Source organism: Poromitra crassiceps, assembly GCF_964638095.1.
Source record: "Poromitra crassiceps genome assembly, chromosome: 2".
NCBI classification, from domain to species: domain Eukaryota; kingdom Metazoa; phylum Chordata; class Actinopteri; order Beryciformes; family Melamphaidae; genus Poromitra; species Poromitra crassiceps.
This window is the reverse complement of record NC_139624.1, coordinates 47,692,079-47,718,148: the sequence shown is the minus strand read 5'-3', so window position 1 is coordinate 47,718,148 and position 26,070 is coordinate 47,692,079. Positions and strand designations below refer to the sequence as shown.

At 43.1% G+C, this 26,070-nt stretch overlaps 2 protein-coding genes across 6 annotated transcripts in view; one reads left to right on the top strand and one right to left on the bottom strand.

Annotated features, from left to right (window-relative positions):
• nfyba (nuclear transcription factor Y, beta a) overlaps nucleotides 1-18,452 on the top strand; it is a 34,202-nt gene extending 15,750 nt beyond the window's left edge. For 4 of the 5 annotated variants that reach the window (XM_083660496.1, XM_083660498.1, XM_083660497.1 and 1 more), the window contains exons 3-7: nucleotides 2,689-2,819; nucleotides 8,800-8,997; nucleotides 12,981-13,059; nucleotides 15,146-15,225; nucleotides 17,885-18,452. In XM_083660496.1, the coding sequence (XP_083516622.1) occupies nucleotides 2,689-2,819; nucleotides 8,800-8,997; nucleotides 12,981-13,059; nucleotides 15,146-15,225; nucleotides 17,885-17,917 (521 nt within the window). In that variant the 3' untranslated portion in view covers nucleotides 17,918-18,452. The remainder of the gene's footprint in view (nucleotides 1-2,688; nucleotides 2,820-8,799; nucleotides 8,998-12,980; nucleotides 13,060-15,145; nucleotides 15,226-17,884) is intronic. The other variant, XM_083660500.1, reaches the window with a different exon arrangement.
• A 108-nt stretch (nucleotides 18,453-18,560) lies between these two features.
• LOC310799735 (histidine ammonia-lyase-like) overlaps nucleotides 18,561-26,070 on the bottom strand; it is a gene marked incomplete at both ends in the record, with an annotated part of 32,638 nt that continues 25,128 nt past the window's right edge. Inside the window, 5 exons of the mRNA XM_083662332.1 lie at nucleotides 18,561-18,620; nucleotides 18,742-18,811; nucleotides 19,355-19,463; nucleotides 21,488-21,622; nucleotides 22,075-22,240. Coding sequence (XP_083518458.1) covers nucleotides 18,561-18,620; nucleotides 18,742-18,811; nucleotides 19,355-19,463; nucleotides 21,488-21,622; nucleotides 22,075-22,240 — 540 coding nt within the window. The remainder of the gene's footprint in view (nucleotides 18,621-18,741; nucleotides 18,812-19,354; nucleotides 19,464-21,487; nucleotides 21,623-22,074; nucleotides 22,241-26,070) is intronic.

Here is a 26,070-nt window from a genome sequence, read left to right as displayed (position 1 = left end):
AATAAATAAACGTCAAAATGTTATCTTTTTTTTTTTTTTTTTTTTTTTTATTAAATGTGTCATGCACTTGACAGTGCCCAGCCCTCATGGGCTTACAAGACACACATATGATATATTATGCAGTACAACATACGCCAACGCCGCAGTAATAAAACTAAATCACAGCATAACATAACATTCACCATATCAGCAAAACAAAATCATTACATCATTTTCTGAACATAACATTTTGCCTTAGCTCCCATGCCTGGGAAAGAAAGTTTCCAATAAAGAAAGTGCCTTTCTTAAAACACAACTCGAGTTTTTCATAATCGTCCATCTCAAAAAAGTCAACATAAATAGAGGACATTTTACTGAACAGTATCTCCCTTACCTCATCATAGACAGTACAATAGAATAGAAAATGAATCTCATTCTCATTATCCATGGACAAGGAGTTTATAGCCTATAGGTCTGGAACCCAGAGACCTTCGAAGCCATGCCCACTCTACACTTGTGGGTTTGGCTGTTATTGAGTAGATGAGGAAATGAGTTTGAGTTGACTCACAGAGTCCGTTTTTTTAATCCGCCATTCGAAAAAAAAATCATCTCGCACAGAAAACCTTGCACACTGGTCCGATGCATTTTATTATTATGTTCGTCGTTCTATTCGCATTACGAAACAAATAGTCCTCTCCTGTATCCACGTTACAACGTGACTGACAGATAGCAGCAGCCAGCAGGCAGCGGTGATGTGGACTGCAGCTGGTCGGGGAAGAGGGGCCGGTGACTGCGGTGAGGTGAAGCGAGCCGCTCAGACTGGAGTGGACTCCAACCTACCCTGGCCCTCCGCGACTCATTTTCGACTTGCATGTGTGACAAACTGCAAGCTTTGTATCGTCTTCACTGACGGTGAAAAATTTCCGCACCGACGAAGACATGCTGTGGCATGTGTGTAGTGGCTGCTTTTTTTTTTTGGCTGCAACTCATCCGTCTGCTGCTTTCGGGTGCGCGCACGTCACGTGAAAATCGGCTCACAGAATCGGCTATTTAGAGTGACCGGCGCAGATCACCGGTCGAGGCCGATCACGTGGAAATCGGCCATTTCCGGTCACGGGCCGATCGATTGGTGCATCGCTAGTTGTGATGTTATATGGCATGAAACTGTGGCTGTAACGCATTACTCAAAATAAATAAGGTTACGTTACAATAAGCATTTTATTTTGAAAGCAACAAAGCGGATGATGTACTTGTACATTCTGGCTGACTTGACGCCCGTGCAGTTCATGCTGCCAGATCCATAGGATGATGCATGCGTAGATTTAGACCATTTTTAAAGGGGTGGGGCGAGTACCCGAACAGCGGAAATGTTACTCGAGTACTGATGTTATGAACGAGTACCCGAGTACTCCCGCCCATCCCTACCAAACAAGACGGCATTCGAAAGCCAAGAGCCTGCTCTTCGCAATGAGGTATAGCTCGTCTCTGAGAGATGAAAACTCACTCAGTAGGAAGTTTGTAACGTTTTACAGATAAAACTACAAGTTCCGTCTTACCTTTGCTGTTTTCCAACTTAATAAAAACGCTACTAATTGCTACTCCTAATTAGACTTGCACGGTATACCGAAATTTAAATACTTTTTCGATACTTTTTATTAAAAACGGTTCGGTATTCGAAGTTCCCAAAGTTCGGTACCATCACTGGTCGTTGTTGTGCTTTTAAAATGAAGTTGCGGGATTCCTCGTCTAATTAACGTTACACGCGACGCAATAAACAAACACACATTTCCCAGTCTCTGCCATCACACTGGACATCAACACTAGCGGGAGACTTCTTCTCCAATGGGTTCCTGAGATATCCCTCTGCGTAACGCCCCAGGCTTAGCCTGCATAATGAAGAAGCCCTTTTGATGCATTGCACACAGTAAAAATACAGATAACGCTTGAGGGTTATCCAAACCATAACTCATGTTAACTGAGTACCTATAGTGATATGTAAATGGGTGAAAAAAAGGTATTTCAGTCTTCTACCATAGAAAAGTCAAATGGCACACAGGATGCCCAAATGTGCCCAGATCAGGTCCGCCTGGGCCTACCTGTAGTAAAACATCTGTAAAATTCTGGTTCACTTGCTAAGGATTTGTTTTGATACAAGCACTCCTAAGATATTACTCTACTGCTCCATAGAATAATTTGGCTGTCAACCCATGATTATCAGGTGGTTTTCATACAAACATTTCTTTTGGTAGAGCTTGATTTTTTTTTTTTTTTTTTGCTGTGTTCTAACAGATTTTACTCTGATACAGTACATTTTTAATTGATTCTGACACTTAGTACAGCAATCTCACAGGTGTTGGCTAGCTTTTGAAATAAATAATTTTCAGAAAATACCCTGTGGTTGTGGAGATATACTCCATTCAGTTCGGGCATGTCATTTTCGGCAGGTGAGCTGAAAGTTAGTTTTATTAGGATTAAAATACTTTTCTAGTACTCCGACCTCAACTTGAAACATAACAGACCCAAGCAGCAACAGACAAAACTAGAATTATCCCCCCCAAGCACTACAGCTGCAAAAAATTACAGAGGAAACACTGATACACACCAGGCCATTAGGTGACGTGTGTGTGTGTGTGTGTGTGTGTGTGTGTGTGTGTGTGTGTGTGTGTGTGTGTGTGTGTGTGTGTGTGCGTGTGTGCGTGCGTCTCACAGATGACGGAGAAGAGAGTCTGAATGATCATGATGAAAGCGGCATCAAAGAGAACTTCAGGGAACAGGACATCTATCTTCCCATCGCCAATGTGGCCCGGATCATGAAGAATGCTGTGCCACAGACTGGAAAGGTAGTGTGTGAGAGACCAATGTTAAAGTCGAACTGAACCTGTTCGTCACATAGTTTGTCTAAGATGACAGGTTGAGAGGCGGGTCATAGTATCATGTCGATGATTTTATTTGACAATTCTGGGGACAGGATTGGGCTTTGGCCAATCCTGGCGTGTTCCGCCTCCAAATCGAGTGGGATTCAGTGTGTTGTGGCGCTCCCCTCGGGAAGAGCCTTTTGACGGGAGGAGTGGATGTCAGCGACCCGCAGGCAGCCAGCTGCCTTCATGTTGCCGAGCGGAGAGTGCAGCACGTCGGCCTGGAATCTCCGAAGTGCAACCCCTGACAACCAAGCTCTCGGATGCGCGCGCCATTATCGCTGCTGTAATGATACGATATCCCTGGAATGCGCGTTTTAACGAGCCAGTTTCTTTGCATTCTAGATTATAGTTTTTGTTTTTGTTCATGTTTCTAACAATTGGCCAAGTTAGTAGTTAGTTTATGGGATAGGAATTCTGCCAGATGACAGGCACTAGGCGCCAATTTCGACTTCATTTGGAAGAGAAAATTCTCCAGAAATGAAGATTTGATTGACAGCTGCATGTCGTGATATGATTGGTTGAAATGGGGTAGAAATTTGACAGTACTGGGTGACGTCAGCAAACTGTAAATGACTGTTATCAATGAAATCTTGAAAAACGAAGTTTTGATGTGATAATCGGGCATCGGCAATGTCTGGGCTGTCGGTGCGGGTCCATCGTCCCGGCTCTAGTGAGGCGGCTTTTTCGGCCGATTAAACGGCATCGATCAATCAGTGAGAGAAATCACTCCGATTGGCTGGTCAGTTGGTAGCGAAGCAATGTACGAGAAGAAGCCACACACAAAATGCTGTGCTCATTTTCCAACTTTGTCTCATCAGCTGATCATTCCAAATACAACAATATTTTCACGTGCCTTTGGGAAAGCCCATTGAGCCTGTCGTTGCATATCATCACCTAGGGATGAAACGATAATGATGATAATGATAAACGTGATAAAATTTCTTACAATAACCGTGATCAAATTAACCGTACGCTTTGAAAAACATGGTAAATACTGTCATTCATCAACCAAAGTTGGCAACCGTCTCCCAGATGCAGACGCGCAGCTTTGGATAAATTATTTCAGTGAGAGTATCAATCCTTTTTGCGTCTGAGTTTTCAATCTAAAACTTGGTGAAATGATTTCTGAGTGTATTAGTACTTAAAAAAAAATCAGCACATTTGAACAATACCGTGATAATACTGATAACGTGATAATTTTCATCACTATAATCGTGATATGAAACTTTCATATTGTTTCATCTCTAATATCACCCATTTAGTGTGGTTTCTCCTTATTTTTCACCTCCACCTCTTCTTTTCCTCTTTCACTAGCAACAGACCAGACAAGTGCTGCCAATGACGGTGCCATGTGCAACTTTTTTCACACACATTTAGGGAGGTGAAATGGTAGGCAAACACTGCTGTTTCATGAATCTGCTTTATCCGCAGTCCTAGGTCTCACGCAGGCACAGAATATGTGCTAGTTGACCGTCAGCTGTAGTATTTGCAGTGTGTTCAAATGCAACTTTTTGGTTGCAGCCTTCAGAAGCCGGAATCTGAGTATTTTTTTCTTAATTGGTCTAAGCGATTATTTGATCATAAAAACAGTAGATTAATTTTCTGATGATCGACTAATCAATTACTTGACTAATATATATCGACAAAACATTTTCTTCTTTTCTTTTCCACTTTGGTCAATGATGCATTTTTCTAAAGACGGTCTCTATGTGAACTGGTGGAAATAGCGTGACCCTCCCACGTGCCAAGTCCTGCCAGTGAAGCTCCCCGCTGTCAGGTGTAAAGAAGTGGCAGGCAACTGCGCATGTGTCGGAGGAAGCATGGTGCTAGTCTACGGCTCTCCCCAGATCGGCAGAGGGTGGAGCAGCGACCGGGGCAACAAGGGGAAATTGGCGAGAAAATGGGGAAATCAGAAGGGGGGAAAAGAGTGTCTCTGTAAGGTTTCTCTGCTGCTCCGCCATCTTAACTTGACTTCTGCTCACATGAGTGCTTTAGTTCTGCTCACATGAGTGGTTGTGATAATTGATAGTTTAAAGCCCACCTCCAGTCAGTTTTTCCTACCTGATGTTCGATGAAAACGTACCAACGTAACAACGCACGTCACCATTTGTGCCAAAGAGCTTAGATTGATATAGCCCCTTTGAGACTCTTCTGGGTGTGACGTTGTCGACCCTACAAGAGTCCCTTATACATACATAGACTTGCCTGTGACTCTCGCTCTCAAGCTGTCTAAATCAGCGATACGCACGTATTTACAAGTGTTTTAAATTGTATTTATTAGGATAAACCCCTTGAGATGAATCATCTCATTTTCGAGGGGGTCCCAGAAACATTTCAAAGCCACCTACTAGAGCAGAAGGGTTCAGTGCTTCTCGAAGGAGGGGTTTGAAAGCTCGATGCTGCTCATAAATGCCTGTTTTTATCCGAATTCTGTGCTGGTGACATAATTTTATACCGCGCTTTTGACCAGAGTGGCGCTGTTGAGCGCTGTGATGGCTGGGAGCTCTAACCCGGAAGCTTCTCATCTTGTCTGCAGTAGGGCTGCCCTCGACCAAAGATTATCCTGGTCGACCAGAAATGGACCACAGCTCCGAACAATCGGTTGGTCGAAACGGGGTCTTAAAAAAACAAAAAACAAACGTTTTTTTTGCAGTGTACTTTTTTTGTTTGAATTTTTTTCAGTGTACTTTTTAGCGTTGCAACGTTACCGGAATGGACAGACTGATCAGTGTGCCATGCAACACCTGGCCACCTGCTCAGTTCAGAGAAAGCCTGTGCGATGGTTATGTAACGTTAGCACTAGGGATGCACGATATGGATTTTTTCAACCGATACGATAACCGATAAATATCTGCTTCTCCTGCCCGATAACCGATAACTTATATGAGAACAGGCTAAATCTACGACTATTTTAAGATAAGGCTGTGCAAGTGATTTAGAGTTAAGCCAGCTCAAACAGCATTTTAGTCTGGGACTAGGCTTAAGCCTTGTCTGCGAAACCACCCCTATGTGATGTTGACTGATGCTTTTTATGTAGCCTAATATGCGCGACTGCACCTTTGTTTTCCTTATTATTGGCTCTGTTAGATGGCTCTGTCCAGCAGCCAGCTCAACTGTAAAGTCCCTTTGTTATAGTGGGACTCCCGGCTGGCGCGGTTAGCTTAACGTTAGCGAGTTGTTTTTTGGAGTTAAATACACAATCCCTGGATGTTTCATTTTGGGTAAAGGGGTTTCCATTAGTTTCTACAAGTTTACGCCAGCTCTGTGAGTATTACGTGCTTTTGCGGGGCTGTTTGATCACAAGCCACAGACTATAAATGTCACAAGCAGTTTGTCTGCCAAGCGGACGAGTCTGAAGTGTAGGCCGCGCTACGAGCTAATGCTAACGTTAACACTCGCTAACAAAAACAACAAACATATCCGCTGCATCATCGCCGGCTTTGGTTTAACGTAATGCCAGCTTAGAGGTTTCCCCTCCTCTCAGAACCTGTGTGGGACATGGATTGCAAATTACAGTAGCTTTCTGGTCATCTGAAACTGAAAAATCGAAACATACTGGTAACTGGCAGCAGCCATGTTTGCGTCACAGCTGTGATGTCACGAGCGTGCGACAACAATAGCTCCGCTTCCAAGGCAAAAATAAAGCATGATTTTCGGCTGATAATTTATTGGAAAAAGGCCATTATCGGAATAATAAATAATAACGCAAAATGGCCATATCGGCCGATAATTTATCGGTCCGATAATTATCGTGCATCCCTAGTTCCCTAGTTAGCAGCTGGTTAATTAGTTGGCAGAAAGTACAGCTAGACAGCTTTTGCTTCTAGAAAATGTCCGTGTTGCAACTTGCTTCCGCGGCACCGGCACGTTACTTCGATCGCTTTTATTTTTATGAAATTGAATTTCTCCTATGAAATTATTAACACCCGCGATTGTTCGACCAACGTGAATCTCGTCGACCAAACAATCGACCAATCGACCTGGAGGGGCAGCCCTAGTCTGCAGTATACTCTGTCTACGATAAAAACGGAAGTAGCGGCCATACTGTTCCGGTCATATCTCAGTGATTTTTGTTTAGAAGCCAAAATTTCGCTCGTTGTTAACAAACCGGCCAACAGATGTCAAAGCTGATGGACTGAGCAATTAGTTAGCAAACGTTGCGGCTAACAGCTAGCTACCGGCAGAGGGTATTTACTAGGGATGGGCATTTTGAATCAATTTCCATAATCGTAATTCGGGAGAATTAACTCATTGAGTGCCAAGGACGACAATCGTTGTCAATTCGATTACTAACATAGAGTGCCAATGACGACGATTGTCGTCAATTGCGTTTTTTGACGGTGGGACGTGGATCAATGCCTAATACGTCTCCTGTAAAATTTTGGGGCATGTTGAATGTGTATAACCTATTTTACCGACCCATTAGGTGGCGACAGTGCTCTCCAGATTAGAGAAAGTTGAGTAAAAACAGCAGAAAAAGCCATGATGAAACCATTCTCATGAGAATGGTTTGGCTTTTCGCTGTCGCGCTGGGAGCCGGCGCACAACGGTGGGGGGCTCCGAAAATAGACTCTGGGTGCAGCACACTTTGAAACGCGCAGCAGAAAGCCCAGAAAGCCCAGAATCGGACGCAGCTTCATCCCAGCTCACAACCGAAACCCCAGAAACGAGCGAGCCCGATCCATTTTTTTTGCTGCTGATACAATAGAGTCTCATCGTTCTTTGTGCGTGTTCGGTGTTTACATAGTAATATCACACAATATTCTGTGGGCCTCGAGAAATCACTGAAAACGCTCTGAAACTCTGGCACTGGGAGCGTCCGTTTTCCAAAAGTGGCTGGCACTCAATGAGTTAACGATCAATTATCGATAATATTAATAATAATATTTTTTTAAATATAAATATATATACTGTATATATATTTTTTTTTTTACAAAATGCGAAGCATTGATCAGGTGTTGAAAACCGTTTCCCTCAACAATATGTATGGGCAGCCTATCCGTCTCGATGAGGTTGCAGACGGCCTGGGTGATCTTTTCTGCATGCCGGTCGAGGACGAGGCGCCTTTCTCGTTAACCAGGCTCGGATGTACGCTGTTCAAGTGGTGAATCATTGGCGTCTTAGCCGTGTTGTACTTATAAACGGCATCACCGTTCTTCCAATGAACAATGTCGTCTTTTAACTCGAAATGGTCCCACACAAAACTTTGCTTCGCTCGTTTAATTTCCTCATCTGGCTGAGTGCTGACAATGTGCTGTTGCTGTTCTCACCGCAGCCAGCCCAGTGAGACCATGCCCATAGCCCCACCCAGAGGTGTTCTGGTCAGTTTTCTCTGTCTCATAGTCCTATTGTGCCGTCACCTGGTTGCGACCACGTAGTGACATCCAACCTTATAGTTTCAGCACATTTAAGCCTATTTGATTTGATTTAAAAAAATAAAAAAAATAGATACAAATTCCACATGATTGAATCAATTCCTTAACGATCAATTATTGATTTTCGATTATTGATGAACATCCCTAGTATTTACTGTAAATATCGTATTTGTCTATGATACGTCACTCGTTAGACAACATAATGTCTGACATCATCATTCTTTTTTAGCAACAGATTATCTTTAGGACTTTGAGCTCAAAATACAGTGGCGAACACTTTGGCTAATTAGCAGAGCAGGAAAAAACAGCTACACATGAAATATTTTAAAAATGACAAAATACACTGGAGGGGGGGCTTTAATATACCACACTGGGACTTTCAAGGGCATTTAAAATGTATAAAAAACACAACACAATTCTAAACAGTTTATACGATTATCTAGGATGAATGCTGCAGCCCTAAGGCTAATTAATGTGAGCCAAGCTTCCGTTCCCTTCTTTAATGTGCGTCTGTGTATTTCCCGCAGATCGCCAAAGATGCCAAGGAGTGCGTGCAGGAGTGCGTGAGCGAGTTCATCAGCTTCATCACGTCGGAGGCCAGCGAGCGCTGCCACCAGGAGAAGAGGAAGACCATCAACGGCGAGGACATCCTGTTCGCCATGTCCACGCTCGGCTTCGACATGTACGTGGAGCCGCTGAAGCTCTACCTGCAGAAGTTCAGAGAGGTGAGGCACAACGCTCTACACTGCTCTCAGTTAAGCAGATGGCCTCTTAAAGGAGAACTTCACCCAAAAACAATGCTGATTCATATGTTGCACATGATATCACACATAGCCGAAAACTGTAAACTGTTTTGCAGGCATTAATTTAGTTGGACAGTTATTGAGAGTTGATTTGAGTTTGAATTTGAAGTTGTGGACCAGTGATGTCATTTGTGCATGAATGAACTAAATGAATACCTGCCAAACTGTTTACAATTTCGGATGTGTGTGAGATCACAAGCAAAATATAAATCAGCATTGTTTTTCGGGGAAGATCTCCTTTAAAGACAGTTTCTTTGGGGCATTAAATGCTTTTCTTTGATTGTTCAAAGTTTAGGATAAGGCTTGTTGTCACTGAATGTCTCAATTGCAAGTGGTCAGATGAAACTAGCTGATCAGGTACATGGTTGTGGAGGCGCCATCTAGAGGTGGAAATCGAGATAGACTTCTCTTACAGAAGGAGTGCCAATATATTCACTCCCTTGGCACCCTCATTCCAAATGGGATGAATGAGGAGATAGTATTTACCGTAATTTCCGCACTATAAGCCGCACCGGAGTATAAGCCGCAGCAGCAAAATTGCCTGTTTGTTACATATATAAGCCGCACCGGACTATAAGCCGCAGGTGTTTTAATGTTTTAATGTTTTTTTTTTTTTTTTTTTTTTTTTTTTTTTTATTGTGTTTTAATGTTTAATTACCATATGTAAGGGTTCATGCACAGAGGGGATTGTCGGGAAAGAGATGGCTGTTTGAGGAAGCTCCCATTTATTAACATTTCAACAAAACAACATAACACAACACCACCTGTGTTTTTTTTTACAATGCACACAGTGTCCGCGGTGTGGTGAAAAGAGGGCAAGAGAGGAAATTAAAACAGAAGTGGATTTATAGTTAGAAAGAGTGCTAAAGAAGAGAGAATTCCGTTTTTTTTTTTTTTTTTTTTCGAAAAAATCCATAGATAAGCCGCACCGTTATATAAGCCGCAGGGCCAAAAAACGGGGAAAAAGCCGCGGCTTATAGTCCGAAATTTACGGTACCTGTTTTCTGTGATGCTTTTTCTGTGTGTGTTTTTTTGTTTTTTTGTTTTTTGATCTATTTTGATCTACTCGATCTATTGATTGTTAGTATCCTCTTGTCAGATCTTGTTTGGAGTGAAGATTGCATTGTAGGCAATTACGAATCAATTATGTTAATGAGGTGACAATCACCACACCTGAGCCAGTGCTGCCATGATATAGCCACCTGTGTGATTCTGATTTGTTTGCTACTGCACTGATGAAGGGTTAAGAGCCCGAAACGTTTGCTGCAGGCAATAAAAAGTTAACTTGGAGTGCTATCCTCTTCTCTTTTAATCTTGACATTCATTGTGGATTTAGCACCCAGTTATTTGTTCAGTTGAGTTGAGCGCGTTTTTTGATTTACATTTGCAAAACAGCAAGGTAGTAATAAGTATAACGATAACACAGTGATTGTTTGTTTTTATGAGTTAATTTCCTACACAGGTCTAGAAATGTATGGAAAAGGAAGTAGTAAGTTTGGAAATGCACAAGAGAACTGACATGGAAGAATAATTGTGGATTGTGGTGGTAACATGGCTAAATCTGCACTGTGCATTGCAGTAATTGGGACATAGAAATCTCAGAATGCCCCTAAAAACCATGATCCAGGGGCAAAAATTGCCCCCAAGATTTTTCTTTTCTTTTCATTCAATTCATTTAATTTCAATTTCCATCTCTAACACACACTCAGCAGCACCTACAAGCTGGTTGCCAGAAGAAGACGAAGAACAACAACAACACACTCACACAAACAGCGCTGTTGTTCACATTAAAGGCCCAATACGTCAATACTCACTATTACTGACGCCGGTGGCCGTTAGTGTAACTGCAGGCAGCGTGTGAACGAGCTGACGCGCGGGCACCATACTCGCACGCGCACAAGCAGTTGCCTGGCAACACCAGAGCTGTTCGTTGCTTTGTAACGTTAACTCATAAAAGTCACTTGAAAACGGCAACCTGGACAATTTATCGGTCAGATCAGCCTCGAGATGCCCAGGAAGGATTCTGGATGAATTAGGGGACATTATTGTGGCATGTTTGGTCGTGTTTTGGCTTGCGTTGGCTGCGGGCAAGTCGATACTCATGTTAGCACAAGCCAGGAAATAGCCTGCTCCCCCTGTATGTACGGTACCGTGTAATGCCTGGAGTTGACCAAACTGAACAATCAAACAATGTTTCATAAGCATAACAGTAACGTTAGGCATATTTACGACTGTTAAATTCATTATCCACACAAGACGGTAACGTTATTAGTGGGGCTGGTGGTAATTTCTATAAATGTAAATTAATATTAGTTAGCCGCGATTAGCATCAATCTGACGTTACTAGTATGTGCAGTCCCACTGCAGCCAACTGCAGTCAGAGCCTGCTGGCTGCAGGAAGTGGATACTCATGTTAGCACAAGCCAGGAAATAGCCTGCTCCCCCTGTATGTACGGTACCGTCCAAACTGAACAGTCAAACAATGTACCGTAAGCATAACAGACAGTAGGCTAATGTTAGGCATATTTCCGACTGTTAGATTCATTATCAACACAAGACAGTAACGTTATTAGTGGGGCTGGTGGTAATTTCTATAAATATAGCTAAATCTATTAGTTAGCCGCGTATAGCATCAAGCTAACGTTCAGGCAGACTCACCACCGCAGCTAAATGCAGTCAAACAATAATGTTCCATGACCATAAGCATAACGGTAGTAACGTTAGGGTTGCATTACTTCACACAAGATGGTAATGTTAGCAGAGTTTCTGACCAGGTGGTCAGATACTTGTACTACGGAGTGGCAGTAAAAATCTTGAATCTTGAAAATCCATTAGCAAGCAGCTAACGTTATCTGGTCAAAACCACATTACAGTAGCTACAAGCAGCAAGTTTCCTTCATGAACCGAAAACACAGTCCTGACTCTAGTTTTCCCCCGATGTCGGTCACATTGCTGCTGTCTGGCCAGACGGGCTTCATTAGATAAATATTTATTTATTTAGTCTGGACTTTTTCTGGAGTCTGTGTTGTTGTTTCCTTTAGCTAGCAGCTAGCAATGAACGTAACGTTAAAAGCTACTTCAGCCATTTCCTGTTAGCGTCTAGGACAAGAGACAAGTTTGTGAACGCGCGAGACGTCACATCCTCTAGCTGTGGCGGGAGATGCTATCCACTTCGAAACTGCGGTTTTTCCATGTATGTTCTGAACGGCTGGTCTGAGAGAAACGCCCCTGGTCGCCATTTTTAAGTTACGTCAAGGCGCATTCACTCATTGCCAATAATAAACACTTTGTGCACATTTATTTCTCGCCAGAACCGACGGAATGGGCCTTTAAGCCAGGGGTTCCCAAGCTTTTTTGGCTTGTGACCCCACTTTGACGTTCCAAATATCTAGTGACCCTCCCCCCCCAGACGTTCAAATTTCGGTACAACATTGGTAATATCATCAGTGACATTATCAGTCATCAATGATGTCACATGTAACAGTATGCTGACTTTTTTTCTCTGAATTCTGACTTTTTTGTTGTTTTTCCAAATTTAAAAACTCAGCAATTCTAAACCCCAACCCCCCCATTTTTCACATGTGGCCCTAATCCTCTTCGGTAGTATTAAATTGTGTGTGGTGTTAAAAAATAAAATTAAGAATCCAGGCGACCCCATTTGGGGTCAGAAGTCACGAGCCCAAGGTTGGGAACCACTGCACTAGGCTTTAGCAACATTATCCATTACTTTTTTAAGTGCCCCCAACATTTTGTAAATGCTCCCAGTTTTTAGACAGTGGGGGCAAAAGTTGCCCCCAAAATATTTTTTACATTTCCTACACTGATATTATTGGGAACAGTCTTGGTATGGGCTGGACTTGGGGCAGCCATGCTCACATGTGTAATTGTTGCTGTGTGTTTTCGAGGCGATGAAGGGGGAGAAGGGGATGCCTGGTGTGTCCGTGGGAGAAAGCCTAGGAGAGGAGCTCACAGATGACAGCTTCAGTAAGTGGAACACCACTCAAAATCTCAACCCATCTGTTAGTCTTTTCAGCTCTCCTGTTCCTTCACACATTTTATTCATGCAGTTTCTTTGTCTTTAACCTAGGGCTGGGCGATAAAACGATTGCAATATATATCGGCGATAGACACGTCATCAATACAATAAAAAATAGTTTGATATAACGTTTGATAGAACTCACGGCTGCATGAAAAAAAACAAGAGCGCTTCTCCCTCGCTCATAAACAGTATATCATGTAATGGAGCGTGCACCCGCCCAGCTCATAAACAGCCAATCATGTCCCTTGACAATGTGCAGTGCTAGTGACGCGAACAGCAGGTTTGGTTTCACAGCACCACATGTGAAACACCAACACAGTGCAGTGCAGAGGGAGAAGATGTGGAGGAAATGCCAGTATGGCAGTATATTGGATTTTTCAAGTCTGACTGAAAGCAGAACACCATACTCTGTAAACGTTACAAAGAATTCAATGTGAGTGAGTTTCAGTTCATGTTAACACATTGAGTGCCACAGCGCTTCAGTAAAATTGTCTGGAGCCTGTGCCAGATTCACTTCCATTCAGTTGAAAACAGCTATAGAATTTTTTCTATTAGGGCTGTATTGACAGGGCTGGACTTTAATGAAACATTGGACACTCCTGCTTCTTCCAAAGAAGAAATTTTGTTTCTAGACAGTTCCATTATGAAATGACAGCCTCTGAAAGAAGAGCACTTTCAAGGGTTTTCTGCTGGGTTTTTTTACTTTTCAAGATATAGTCACTTTTATGAATACTTTTTGCACTCTAATTTCGAGCACATTCACTGACTCTGGCTGGTATTTTCTGATGTGGTGGCGTGGTGTGGTTCTGTGCAGCCTGCGTGCCCCCCCCCCTCCCCCCCCCTTTCAGGCTGTATTCCGGACATTTCTCTAATCTGGAGAGCACTGTCGCCACCTGATGAGTCCGTAAAATAGGTTATACAGCTTCAATAGCTACAATATTTGTACAGGACATACATAAGGCTTTGATCCACGTCCCACCGTCAAAAAAGGCAATTAACGACAGCTATCGTCTTTGGCACTCTACGTTACTAATTACTTTGACGACAGGCGTCGTCATTGGCACTCAATGAGTTAATAACGTTACCGTTACTATGAGCCCGCAATCTTGTGCAACCGGGATAAATGTAGCATAATGTTACTTTAAGTGGCAGCTCATTCACTGAATCACCTAACATTAAAGTTAAACAAACTCTGTTTTTTGTTTGAGAAGACTGGCAATGCTAGGCTATATAAAATGTCACCATGTCTGTAATAGTGTAAACTACTGCTTGCACTCAAGAGTGTGTGTGTGTGAGTGACAGTGTTAGCATTATTACCTGTGTGCCTTGAAACTAAGGTGGTTCAAAATAAAGCAATAATGCAAACTTTTTTCGCGTTTTTTATTAATAAAAACGGGTCATTAAAATGATCAATAATTATCGATATCGACTGATATGAAATATTTTATATCGCAGTGTTTCCCCTACCATTCTATGCCCCCGCCAGGCCAGAAGAGGAAATGCAAAATATATATATATATATATATCCCCAAAATTTCAATAAACCTTTATGGCATATTATTACAATAAAACAATACTGGTGTTGACAGTATTGACAGTAATAGAAGATGCAAAATCATTCAAAACAATAAGCATTTTGCTTTTAGGAGCATCGTGCCAGCGTGCAGTGCTGTTCCAAAAATGTGTGTCATGGTCTGGGAAACGCACATCCCATAATATAACTGTTCGCATCGCATCCCATAATAGTATGATGATATTTGGGATGCCATTGCGAACATAGATGCGAACAGGTTAGCTAAAAGTTTAGCGTCGCCAGCGAGGGCCCCCACCATTGCGGTCGGGGTACGTTTCGAAATCCCTCCAGGCCTGGCATTTTTTGTAGGGGAAACACTGTATCAATATACTTTGTAGCTATATCGCCCAGCCCTACTTTGACCACAGTCTCCCCTGTAACGTTAAACTATTGACCACAGTCTCCCCCAGTAACGTTAATCTATCGGGGTAAAATAAATGATGTGTCCTCTTCCGCAGCAAATCCACTGCCAGCGGGGATTATCACAGCAGATGGACAGCAACAGAACGTCATGGTGTACACCACCTCATATCAACAGGTAACCTTAACAACTTGGATGTGTAATTTCAATGCTACATGCAAGGATCCTCCTATGGGCTGCAAAAGTCTGGAAAATGAATTTGATCATTTCCAGGCAGGGTCTGAAATTACCACCCGCTGAGCGAGCTACATGAGCACACTAGAAATTAGCGCGATATTTCTAGTATTAATTATTTTGGTGAGTCAAAATGAGTTGGCTTCTGAATGTTTAGGTTTTTAGCTTACCAGCCAAAAAGTTAATTTCGTTTCCAGTTCTTGAAAAGTTTGGGAATTACCAATTACTTTAGGAAAATGTATCTTTTTAGTCATGATACACATCTGACTGCTCAATTATGTAGTTGTAGACTCACTGTAGTTTAAATTATTGTAATATTCATCTACTTCATTGGCTCCCAAACGGTGGGCTCCGCCTGGTGGTCCACCAGAGAATTGCAAAAATATATATATATATATATTTTTACAGACAACAGTTTTTACATACACATTAACCCTGAGCAGTTGCCGGATTGAGCCGATTTTCGGAAATATCACAATTTTGAACATTTACTTTCAGGGCTGCAGCAGGCTCAGTTTTAAAGCCAGAGTGAAGTTTCTGGTATCATATGAAACTAGAAGACTTAAGGAATGGATTTGTACCAACCATCTCATGCTAGCTTGTCAGGAAGGTAGCTAAATAACACTCTAAAGTTAGGCTAAATTTTGGCGAGGGAAAAAAAACTTTTCAAAGGGGTCCTCTTCTTCACAGCCTAATGTGTGTGTGTGTGTGTGTGTGTGTGTGTGTGTGTGTGTGTCCGTCCGTCCATTTTGAACCAGCTAGTAGCCTTATATTGTTATTTAGTTAATCTGCTGCATGGTTAAATCAGCTAATTTTATTTTATGGGGGGGGGGGTATACGCAGTGGAAGTGGTCCCTGGGAAATTTGTTTTGGTACGTAGTGGTACATGGTCGGAAAAGTTTGGGAACCCCTGATCTACTTTATCTCAAGTCGGCGTTGCCACGGGTGTGGAAAGTACTTGAATTTAAAAATAAATAAATCAAGGCCTTGAAAGTGCTTGGATTTAGCCTACCGGAGTTTGAGCCTTGTGCGTTCAGTCATCTCAAAATTCAACTATGATAAAAAATGTATTATGGATGCACGATATATTAGGGTTGTCAAAATTATCGATACTATCGAAAAGTATCAATACCGAAATTTTGAAACTGATACAATACTCATTTGCAACAGTTTCAATACCAGCAGTGCTTTCTTTTAATGAAAACTCACAGATTTTTCCCTCCCTATCATTGGTTGGTATCTGTTACTTCAACAAGCTAAACGTGTCCTGATAGGCTGATGGCTAGAGCAGGGGTAATCTGCTGTCAGTGCAAAGTTTTAATTAGTTTTATCGGGCCTAGATTATGGAGAAGTGTGCATCTGTCCGTCCATCTGTCTAACTTTATTTTTGATGTGTCATCACGTGGTATCGAAAATGGTATAGAGCAGGGGTGGCCAAACTTTTTTGGTTGTGGGCTGCATACAGAAAAATATAAGGCGTCGCGGGCCAAACAATATTAAGAGCGGCAGTTTTCGCGGCAAAAAGAATTGGACCAGAAAACCCTTGTGCCATCAAAAATTTAATTTCTACCTAAATAAATATATGACACATAGTTTATTGATGTGCTCACCTATAATACAAAAACAAAATAAAATTTTTTTTTTTGCTAAATTCATGGCGGGCCACTTAAAAACGGGCAGCGGGCCGCAGTTGGCCCGCGGGCCGTAGTTTGGCCACCCCTGCTATAGAGTATCGATATATTCCTGGGTATCGGTATCAAAGTAGAAATTATATTATCGTGACATCCCTGCGATATCCGCAATCATATCGGTATGTGCCAAAATTGTCATAATTTGCGAGGAAACAATGCGGTAAATCTATGATTTATGGGCTTTTACAAATGTGGAAATAAAGAAAGGTATTCGTTTTTCAAATTCAGTGTTTACATGTGTTTTTTCAGTATGTACAAAATGTGATTATCATAGTTTTTATACAGATCATATCGACATCAGTAAATATCAGTTATCGGCCATAACAACATAGTTAATTTCTGTTATATCGGTATCGGCCAAAATGTTCATATCGGTGCATCTTTAATTTTTTATACATCCGAGTGCTGAGCCAAGCTTGATACCCTTTCCCCGTAGGCCAGAAGCATATAGCTTGTGCCGATTGCTGCGCTGTCATTGGCTGTTGTGCTCTCTCGTAGGCACCAAGTTTTTGAGTTTTCATTAAACGGCGTTGCCATGACACATTATTCGCACAGAAACAGGAAACTGTTTTTGAGATGCTAGGGATGCCTGAAAACTCGGCACATGCATCAGAATGGGTGTTCTTTTAATCTGATATGGGGCTTGGGTGTGGCAGAAACACGGCTGCGGCACATCCCCACATAAAGGTACGAGGGCCCGATCATTGCTGCTTGCAAGGAGTTGCAGCTTGAATAATTTGTCCTCGAAATGTATCATTGCCAAAGAGTGGCAACCCTGCAAGCAAGCAGTAATGCCTGAGTTTATAGTTGTGTTGCTGTACTACTGATAGTAAGCTACGATCAAAATCTTCAAACCCAGTTAAGAAGTTCAGGTTTGGAGTGAGAAACTAAACTCTGCACGTGCGTTTCAGATTCCCGCTGTACAACAGATCCAGTTTTCGTGACGAGGCCTTTCTCCGAGTCTGAGCGCCGCGGCTAGGCAGCGCACCGCCACCACCAGCCCGGTGGTCACAGCATGGCCTCCACCCCCGCCACAGGGCAAGGGTCATCAGACGCACAGGAGGGATAGAGGGTGGGGTGGCTAAGAAACCCTCATGTACAGAGAAATCACTACCTGTTCATTAGAAAGTGTAGTTTGTAGTTGTGAGGTACCAAATGTTTTGGAGCACATCCAAACCAGCTGGGAAGTTTGAAGCTTTATTTTAAAGGCTAGTCTTATTACATAACTTAGCAGTCAGATCCTTTTTTGTGTGCAAGTGTTTGTGTGTTCATGTGTTTGGTTTTATCCTTTTTTTTGGAGGGGGGTGTGTTGTATTGGAAGCTTATTTTTTAACACCTTCTCTGTTTGAACCATGAGAAGAGACGTTGTTACTGTCAAAACAGTTCATGCAGCTCTTTTGTAAGTTGATACAAATTACCATGTGCTTTAATGTGATGTAAATCCTTTGAATAAAAAGTCAGAAGATGTGTAAAGCTCCACCTTTATGTATTTATTTTTGTTTATTTACTTATTTATAACATTAAAGAACAGCTCAGGTTCATACAAATGACAGTCAACTTTGAAGCTGTTGTAGTGTTGGAGCATAATTATGGTCTTCCCAGCTCTTTCCTGTATTTCTCCATGTATGGTTGAACTGCCATCCAAACCTGGAGCAAGGAAACAATATGCAAACCATACAGTTATTATAATGTCACATGACCATACAGTCATTATAATGTCACATGAGCGCTGTGCATGCATTTGGTAAATGGTGATGGGGAAACTTGCCTTTTCCTGTCTGAGGAGTATGTGAGCAGCCTCTATGTCCGGACTCATGAAGCGGTCTCTGTCCCAAGGCCTGGGGAAATGGACCTCATTCATTTGATGCTTAAAGGAACACTCCGCCCATTTTCAACCAGCTTTGTATCATTACAAAATCAGTAGTATATCCATAAACTAAACGGACAGTTTTGCAGGCATTCATTTAGTTTGACAGTTGTGGACCAGTGATGTCATTTGTGCATGAATGACATCAATGGTCCACACCTTAAATCAACTGTCAATAACTGTCAATCTAATTGAATGCCTCCAAAACGGTTTACACTTTTTGGATATACTACTGATTTTGTAATGATATAAAGCTGGTTGAGAATCGGTGGAGATTCACCTGAGATAAAATGTCGAATAAATCAGACTATGTATTTTCACTGATAAAACAATTAGGGTGAAAAAGATGCAGTCATCAACAACATAGGTTATTTCTAATGCATGGGAAAGACATTAGGCTACCTGCTCAGCAGCTGCATGTCTCTCACCTGACCACAGGAGGGCGGTGTGCCTGCTCAGTGTCTCACCTGACCACAGGAGGGCGGTGTGCCTGCCCAGTGGCTGCATGTCTCACCTGACCACAGAGCGCAGCAGATCATACACTTCCTCCAGAGGAGCGCTGCTCTTCAGGGGACGGAGGAACTCCAGAGCCTGGCAGGCGGCCAGCAGCTCCACAGCCAGCACTACAACACAAATGACCACACAGCGGTCAAGTCTCTGTAGCAAGTCAAGTCATAACTAGAGTCCAGTAATCAATTCAATATCTTAAAGAAAACTATAAATACCTAGTACTTTTCATGGCAATATGGTTTAAAAAAACTAAGCATTATGAATTTGATTTCTATAATTCAGTTTCAACTTAAATAAATTCAATCATTCCATACAAATTCAGAAAACAACTTATATTCAGAAACAAAATCCCATCACTTTCATTCTAAGGACGGGTTCACACTAGCCTTGTTTAGTCCGGTCTATCGGACCTTTCCCCTTTAGTACGGTCCATAGGGTCGGTGTGAACGCTCCTACTCTAACTCTGGTGCGGACTAAAAACCGCGCTCTGGTTCGTCTGTGAGAGGTGGTCTCGGTCCGCTCTCAAGCGAACTCTGGAGCGGCCCATTTCTGGTGTGAACCCCACCCGGACTAGTCAGAGGAAGCACGTGGTTTTTTGTGTTGATTTTTTTGGTTATTTCCTGTTTTGGAAGCTCCCGCCGAAGAAGAAGCTGCTTGCTAGCTGTAGCAGTTAGCTAGCTTATCTCGTCTCGTTACCAGCGCCATCACAAACAGACAAAAATGACTAGTGGCAGGGTTATTTTCGGCGGCCATGATGCACCATGGGTGCTGCTTCCTTCTGCTGTCCTCTTCCCCCGTTACGTCTAGCTTGACACAACACAGCCCGTCTATGTACCCGTCTGTAAACGTTGCAGCTGAGCTGATAAATGCCGACTTGTTCAACGAGCAGCAGGTTAGCGGATGTGATAGAAAACATTATTAGGCTACATTCCCAAAACTAGTGTTATTTTGTAACGAGCAAACTTTTAACGTCGGAGTTCAACAAGGAAATGCGATGCGAGGAGGCACGCGCTGCAGTCATAGGGCTGCAGTGCAGATTACCCCACTAGCCGGGCGCTTCTCGCTCATACAGTGCAGAGTAGTATCCAGGCAGTATCCAGGCAGCATCAAGCCAGCGTAAACACACAGCTGCTCACGTTCTAGTCCGAATATTGCTCCCAGAATTATTTTCCAGCGGAGCCTCACAAAAATAAGGTGGATAACAGAACGAGATTTCTGCCCATGTGACTTTGGTTCGTGTGGGCAGGACTAGTGGATTTTCTCACCCTGCTCCGCATGCTCCAGCACTCTCACCCTGCTCCACATGCTCCAGCGCTCTCATCCCTGCTCCGCATGCTCCAGCACTCTCACCCTGCTCCACATGCTCCAGCACTCTCACCCTGCTCCACATGCTCCAGCACTCTCACCCTGCTCCAGCACTCTCACCCTGCTCCACATGCTCCAGCGCTCTCATCCCTGCTCCGCATGCTCCAGCACTCTCACCCTGCTCCAGCACTCTCACCCTGTCACCCTGCTCCAGCACTCTCACCCTGCTCCACATGCTCCAGCACTCCCATCCCTGCTCCGCATGCTCCAGCACACTCACCCTGCTCCACATGCTCCAGCACTCTCACCCTGCTCCACATGCTCCAGCACTCTCACCCTGCTCCACATGCTCCAGCACACTCACCCTGCTCCACATGCTCCAGCACTCCCATCCCTGCTCCGCATGCTCCAGCACACTCACCCTGCTCCACATGCTCCAGCACTCTCACCCTGCTCCACATGCTCCAGCACTCTCACCCTGCTCCACATGCTCCAGCACTCTCACCCTGCTCCACATGCTCCAGCACACTCACCCTGCTCCACATGCTCCAGCACTCTCACCCTGCTCCACATGCTCCAGCACTCTCACCCTGCTCCAGCACACTCACCCTGCTCCACATGCTCCAGCACTCTCACCCTGCTCCACATGCTCCAGCACTCTCACCCTGCTCCACATGCTCCAGCACTCTCACCCTGCTCCACATGCTCCAGCACTCTCACCCTGCTCCACATGCTCCAGCACTCTCACCCTGCTCCACATGCTCCAGCACACTCACCCTGCTCCACATGCTCCAGCACTCTCACCCTGCTCCACATGCTCCAGCACTCTCACCCTGCTCCACATGCTCCAGCACTCTCAGGACTTTGCGGGCCGCCCAGCCACCCATCGACACATGATCCTCTGTGGCTGCGCTGGTGGACAGGGAGTCAACGGAGGACGGGTGGCACAGGACCTTATTCTCCGACACTGCAGCAGAAACACACATACACACTGGACTATAGTACAACCTTAGCTGGGCCATTCATGAACTGAACTGAGAATGGATGGTTCAGCTCCTGGAGTTGGAGTGTGAATATGAAAGTCTCCCAGCTCTAAGGAAACAGAATGTAAAGTGATTTTATTATTATTATTATTAAGAATGCATTTATCCATTGTTGAATGATACCGTTATTTAATTTGTAATGAATCAATTATTCATAGCCTATTGCAGAAGGCCCCTCACTTTTAGCTTCTGATTTCTGCGTGGTTCTGATGGACAGCTCCTTTTATCATTAAGTGCTCTGAGAATGCATTATTTGGCCTCTATACTGTTTATGCTCAGACGTGGGCCGCGAACATTTAACTTATGGATCCCGGGAGCACTCGGGGCCGTGACAGTAGGATAATGTACATGTTACAAATCATACCAACAGACAGACCTAAAGCAGCGGCGGTGCAGTGGGCGATCATGAAGCCTGAGTTAAATCCTCCGTCCTGGACGAGGAAGGCCGGCAGCTCACTGAGCGCCGGGTTCACCAGCCTCTCTGTCCTCCGCTCACTGATACTGGCCAGCTCATGGACCGCTATGGCCAGGTAGTCAAGAGCCTGAGGGGAGAGGAGGACACACACCACATGAAAGTCATCATATTTACTCATATTACTGTAACTGAGTAGCTTTTTTTTAATCTATGTGTAATATACTTAAAGTGTAACTTACCCCCAAAACACTTTTTTTCAGCTTTTAACCAATATGACTTTGGGGGTGGTGTGTGAAGAATTCTGGTCAAAATTTCCACATTTGAGACCAAACTGTTACCATTGTACCATTTGCAGGCCTGTAGCTACCATTGAGGACACCGAGGTCATGACCTCGGTATTAAAAATATATATATATATTTTTATTTTTTTTATTTTTTTAGAAAAATAGCCCCGGCCCCGAGAAAAAAATCGGCCGTGTTTTCGGCGACGCCCAAGAGTTGCAGCAAAAAAATGAATGAAAAATAAATAGTTTTATGGTTCTTAACAGCAGCATTTATACTGTAGGCCTATTTATCTCCTTGTTTCTGAGAGAAAACATAAAATCATAAATATTTGTATAAATAAAAATAAATAAATAATGTTAGGCTACAAATGTGTACAGGTAATCAAGAACATGAATGAAAAACAAATTGCACTTAAAGGAACACTGCCCATTTTCAACCAGCTTTGTATCATTAGAACATCAGTAGTATATCAGAAAACTGCAAACTGTTTTGAAGTCTGTCATTTAATTTGACAGTTATTGAGTGTTAAAGTGTGGACCAGTGACATCACTGGTCCACACTAACTCAAATTAATAACTCATTAACTCAAATCAACTCTCAATAACTGTCAAACTAGATGAATGACTTCAAAACCGTCATCTAGTTTGACAGTTATTGAGAGTTGATTTGAGTTAATGAGTTATTAATTTGAGTTAGTGTGGACCAGTGATGTCACTGGTCCACACTTTAAAGCAGCTACGAGCAAGATTTTCGATTGTTATTAAACAGTATAATTACAATATTGATGCATCACATCTTACCTATAATAGTAGCTGAGACCAAAGCGTGTGAATCGGAGATTGCTCTGTTGATGATTATAGAGTCTGTGTCTGTCTAACCTCGCGTCACCAGGGGGCTCTCTCTCTCTATCTGTCTACCGGCGGACCGGATAAACCCGGAAGTGAAACAAATTGGTTCACGGCAGATGCCTGCCTTCCGCCGTTTCGCTCTGCCTAGCAACAGACCATAAACAAGGAAAATGCCATGCAGGGGCTCGCTACTCTCGCGAACATCTCTCGTTATATTCTAACAGGTTTTTTGGAAGTTATTTTGTGGTTATGGCCGAAGTGGCTGCTGCAAACCGTTTCATTTCACTTCCTGATCTGCCCTGGCCACAGACAGACTAACACTGGCCGATTCACTCGGGGTTCAAGCGAGACTACTCTGCGTTGGTCTCGTCTACTATTACAGGTAAGATGTGATGCATCGATATTAAATTTAGACTGTTTAATAACAATCGAAAATCTTGCTCGTAGCTGCTTTAACACTCAATAACTGTCAAATTAAATGACAGACTTCAAAACAGTTTACAGTTTTCTGATATACTACTGATGTTCTAATGATACAAAGCTGGTTGAAAATGGGCGGAGTGTTCCTTTAACAGCAGCATATTTCAGTAGCAGCCTCTTTTTAGAACAAAAAACTGTAAATACTTGCAAAAAGAAAAGTCTCAGTCTCCTCTCCTCTCCAGGTCTCGTGTCTCTCTTCTGCTCTCCAGTCATCTCTCCTCTCTTCTGCTCTCTCGTCATTACCTCTCGTCATCGCGCGATTCACGTCCCTCTTCAGAATCTGATGGACTGTCCAGGTTCAGGCCCGGCGGCCGCGGTAACGTTATCCACGTTGGCTGTCACGTCATCATCATCATCAGACCTGGCAGCAGAGCTAGAACTAGCAACTTCAGTAGCACTCAGTGGTGCTAGCTGCCGCGCTAACAACAGGTTGTTGTCCGTTAGCAGTTTTTTGTCTCTTTACAAAACCGAAATTATCAAGGCTTGTAAACCCCGTTGGCGGCTTCAGCCTTTTTTTTGGCGGCATGGTAACGCTGCTAGCTAAAGATGAATTTTTAGCTCAGCCAGGGCAGGGCAGGCTGTTGACATCACGTGATGTTGCACACACCTTGGCTTCTTCTCCACCAGCTGGGTTGTAGTAGTAGAACACGCGCTCATGGGTGACGCATGGTGGCTTGGAGGTGAAATGCAGCCTATTTCACACAAACAACAATTCACACGGTAGTTTTGGAGAACTGAAAACATGTTTCTTATTTAGCCTATTTATCTAGTTAACATAAATAATTTAATTCTTACATTGAAAAATAAATTATTTGAGAGGAGAGAAAAAAAAAAGCTATATTGTATTATACGGTAGTTCTACGGTTGGGAGAAAAAGCAGTGCCGAATGAAACTGCTGTTTTGTGGAAAAGTAAAGCGCTGAAAATTGTCAAAATAGAGCGTGCATGTACACAGATATCGATTTGTTTAGGTGGGCGTTGTTTTAGGTGGCTAAATTACGTTTTAGTTGTTGACCCCCCGTATTTACAGAGAAAAGGCTGGTTTGGCTGCTGCTCTGAGTGCGCGGTCTCGTTCCACAATGCGCCCAGCCTCCTGAACACTGTACCTAATTAAGTTAGTGTATCGAACTAGCTGATAGGACCCCACTTCAAACAAACCGAACTATCCCTTTAAGAGCAATGCATCCATGGGTAATCGCCTACTGTGGCTAATATTAGCCGCTAGTTAGTTATGTTACATGGCAGTAAAACGCCACTGAATGACCAAATTGATATAACTTTTAACCATTTCGAGTAACACTGTTTCCATACAGATCACCAGCGTTAGTTTGTTGTTTATAACGTGGCTATATTGATCATTTATCGTTATCGTTCTCTATCTCTGATACACTGAGAATACTGGGAGGCGGGCCATAGCGTCTCTGTCGATGATTTGATTTGACAGTTCTGGGCACTGGTGTTGGCGTTGGCCAATCCTGGCGTGTTCCACCCCCAAATCGATTGTGTTCTGGCGCAAAGCGAGTGGGTTTCAGGACGAAACAGTCTCGAGCCACTTACCTTATCTTTAGAGCACAATATTCTTGGAATGCAAGTTTAACTAAACAGTTACATGTCCTCTGCATTCTACATCAAATGAAGACATTACCATTTGTTTTATTTTCCTTCACTACGGGGGCTCAAAAGTCGCTCATCCCGTTCGAGACTCTTCTCATCCCTGGCACCTCAATGGTGGAACGAGCTTCCACCTTCGGTCATGACGGCCAAATCACTGCCTATCTTTCGGAAAAGACTAACGACTCACTTTTTCAGGCTCCATCTGGGACCTTCTTGAACTAACTTCTCTCTCTTAAAAAAAAACACAAAAAACACTATAAACTTAACTTGTACCAATGTGCCTTCAGAAGTTGTAGTTGTCATAGACTGTGTTGCATAGTTGATTGCTCTATTGCTGACAAAAATGTGTTATTGTAAGTCGCTTTGGATAAAAGCGTCTGCCAAATGACGTAATGTAATGTAATGTAATTTTGTACATTACATACTTATTGGCCAAGTTATGTTAGTTTATGGGGGAGGAATTCTGCCAGCTAAAGAAGGGAGTATAGGTGGCCATCTTGCCTGCAGAGTTTTCAAATCAAGTAGAATACCGTTTTGCAAGAAATCTGGGGGGGTCAGTCCACCTTTAAGTTTTTATTGACGTAGCCTATATTGTAGGCTATACATTTTAAATCACATCCATTACAGAGTATAGAGTTCCTGCCTCTCCATAGAAACTGTACCGTTTATTCACTGCTCACTGCCATTCACAGTGGCACAATGGCTTTACACTTTTTCTTTTCAATTATTCA